Source organism: Gavialis gangeticus, unplaced genomic scaffold (genome assembly GCF_001723915.1).
Source record: "Gavialis gangeticus isolate Ggan-Ray unplaced genomic scaffold, GavGan_comp1, whole genome shotgun sequence".
Lineage (NCBI taxonomy): Eukaryota > Metazoa > Chordata > Crocodylia > Gavialidae > Gavialis > Gavialis gangeticus.
This window is the reverse complement of record NW_017729034.1, coordinates 27,958,403-27,961,376: the sequence shown is the minus strand read 5'-3', so window position 1 is coordinate 27,961,376 and position 2,974 is coordinate 27,958,403. Positions and strand designations below refer to the sequence as shown.

Here is a 2,974-nt window from a genome sequence, read left to right as displayed (position 1 = left end):
GAACATTGACAAATCATGGATAAAAATAATGCAGCGAGCTCATGAGAACCCAAACGTCATTAACTGTTGTGTTGGAGATGAGACAATGGGACAACTTCTACCTCATTTACATGAGCAGCTGGAAGTGTGTCAGAAGTCACTTACAGGGTAAGAAAAGTTTCTTAAAAACATCATTATAAATAGTTTACATAAAGTGAGTAACTATTTTATTCAATTACAAATCAAACATATAAAAAAGTTGCTTTCATAGAATGTTAGTAACTAAGATAGAAACTATTTTACTAAGTTATATGCTCTCACATACTGCAGTCATATGCTATAGTCTCACTAGGAAAACAGTCCTGTAATCTTTATTCTGTTAGATCTCTTCAAAACTCCTTATGTGATTGATACAGCTAGATATTATCCCAAGATACTCATAAAATGTGAAGGGGAAAGTGTGTCTTTAAGTATATTTAGACATCCATACTTCTCTTCTCATTCAACGGACTATTTTAAATAGATTTTGATGTATTGGAAGGTAGGCCTACAAAACAGCATCAGCTCTTTATGACCTTGATTCAACAAAACACTTAAACATATGTATAAAGTTTAACTTGTGCTTAAATCAGAGCCTATGTAATTCTGTTCTGAGTAGTCTTTGTTGTTAGAAAGTCTTGTGCTTGATCCCAAAAATCAGTTTCCCATCATTGTTTAATTCCACACTCAAGGTACATTTGTGCCCTGAAGTAAAAACCTGTACTTCAAATATCCTCTCAAAGAATTACATTTACTGACAAGAACATCTTGTTTATATGTATAAACATCTCATATTCAGACAGTGAGCTATATCCTTTCATATTTTGGACCCTGATTCAGGAAAGCTTCACGTTCAGGATAACACTTAAGCCTGTACATTTCAGGATATTGCTATACTGAAAGAGATTGATTCTAGCATGTCCCTAAGTTCTTTTTTGAATTGTAGCTGGAGTGTTTTAACTGTAAAAGGATTGAGGGCACGTGTTTTTTTTGTTTTTTTTTTTAATGTAAGTTCTACACTTTTTCAGTCTGATTCTCAGTTATAGAAAAAATGGGGAAACTGAAACATTTTGTAAAAAAAAAAATCTTGTTTAATAATTAAGGTATTTAGAAAAGAAAAGGCTACTGTTTCCCAGATTCTTCTTTGTCTCTGATCCTGCCCTTCTTGAAATTCTGGGACAAGCAAGTGATTCACACACTATTCAGGTAAATCTTGATTGATTTTTCTAGCTTAGCCAACCAAAAAAAGACATGAAGAAAGTTCTTTAGTAAATAAAACCTAAAATCTGCAAAAACTAAATGTAATATAAATATTCACAATAATTTTATAAATAATTACATTTTATAATAATTCATTAAAATAATGTAATGCTAAATATAGATGCAGCACCTTATACATGTAGTATTCTTGAGAACCTCATTTAGTACAAGTGTACTAACTAAATATAGTTGAAACATTCCACAAAGTTCACTGAATTAGGGCACAAATAAATGCACTGCCATATGCTCTGTGCCGTGTAAAACGCTATTTCCAACATTAAATGAAGAGTGAATTTTCTAATATGTGCTAATATTGTGTGTAATTATTTGAATTATTACTTGTATACCTTTGAATTACTTTCTGAATTTTCCTATAGCCGCACCTGCCTTCTATATCTGACAATGTGAATGAAGTTCAATTTCATGCGAAGGACTATGATCGCATATTGGCAGTCATATCAAGGGAAGGAGAAAAAATTCCTGTAATTGTCTTAATTTATTGTAATATTTTTTGTAATCTTTTAAATGTCTAGTTATATAAAGAAACCATTACATTACATACTGAGGATATTTGGTTAAATTAAGTTATTCTTAATATATGAATTAACTGCCAAATGATTAATAATATGCTCAGAATATATTTTAGTTATTTTTAAAATAGTTATTATTGATTTTTAAAGTAAAAGCCATCATTGTTTAAAAATGTGTGTAAAATGTATAATATAGAAATAAGTTCACATAGTTACATCCAATTTTATATGCTTTACATGTATTTAATTTTTCAGCTGGATACTCCAGTGAATGCAAAAGGACCTGTAGAGCTTTGGTTGCTAGATTTATTGCGTGTGCAACAGTCTTCATTACATGGTATAATTAGGGCAGCATATTACCAAATTAGTGACTCAGGGTACCAGCTGCTGAACTTCCTTAATCATTTCCCAGCACAGGTGAGAACTAATAATGCATGTGTATAGACAATGATAGATAGATAGATAGGTATCAATATTATTCTTCACTCACAGTGTTAAACAATTATTATTCTCAAGAGCTTCTGCTTAAACAATAAAAGACATGGAGGTTAGGAAAAGAGAAAAAAAACAAAATCAGGTTGTCTTAGAGAAATTGTTACAATTTCATAATATTTTAACAACACTCAGAGGAAATAGACTATGACAGATTCTTATGACATATTCTTTTTGTTGGATCCTACTACCAGAAGCGCGTCCTTGATTGTAACCAAGTGCCTTTTTCAGCCACTTTAAGTGGTTGCTGTCTTCATATGCAGTAAGTTGACTTTAATAAAGTGACTTCTATAGATCCCAGGTATGTCTATATTAGAAACTATATCCTGACACTTTCCAGGATAGCTTTTGTCTTTCACCTGCATCTTATTTTCTCTTTGCTGACAACATCCAAGATTCAAAACATGAGTAGACTATGAGAGAAGAAGAGGAGAAAGAAATGCGGTTTGGTCAAAAGTGTGTCTAAAAGAAGGAAGAAAAATGGTCGATACAGGAATACACAGTCAGCCATTGACTAATTTATAATTCCAAAACACTGAGATTCTTTTCTTTGAACAAAGCTTTGGTTAACCCTCTACGCAGTAAGAATACATGTAAATAGAAAAGCCTAAAGCCAGTGAACTTGATTTTCAATTGATTTCATAGATTTCATAGATATTAGGGCTGGAAGGGAC

General features: G+C 31.7%; 1 protein-coding gene across 1 annotated transcript in view; it reads left to right on the top strand.

Moving 5' to 3' along the window:
• The window catches only part of DNAH8 (dynein axonemal heavy chain 8), a 397,167-nt gene that overhangs the window by 147,544 nt on the left and 246,649 nt on the right, over nucleotides 1–2,974 (top strand). The window contains exons 39-41 of the mRNA XM_019526702.1: nucleotides 1,122–1,224; nucleotides 1,656–1,760; nucleotides 2,064–2,225. Coding sequence (XP_019382247.1) covers nucleotides 1,122–1,224; nucleotides 1,656–1,760; nucleotides 2,064–2,225 — 370 coding nt within the window. The remainder of the gene's footprint in view (nucleotides 1–1,121; nucleotides 1,225–1,655; nucleotides 1,761–2,063; nucleotides 2,226–2,974) is intronic.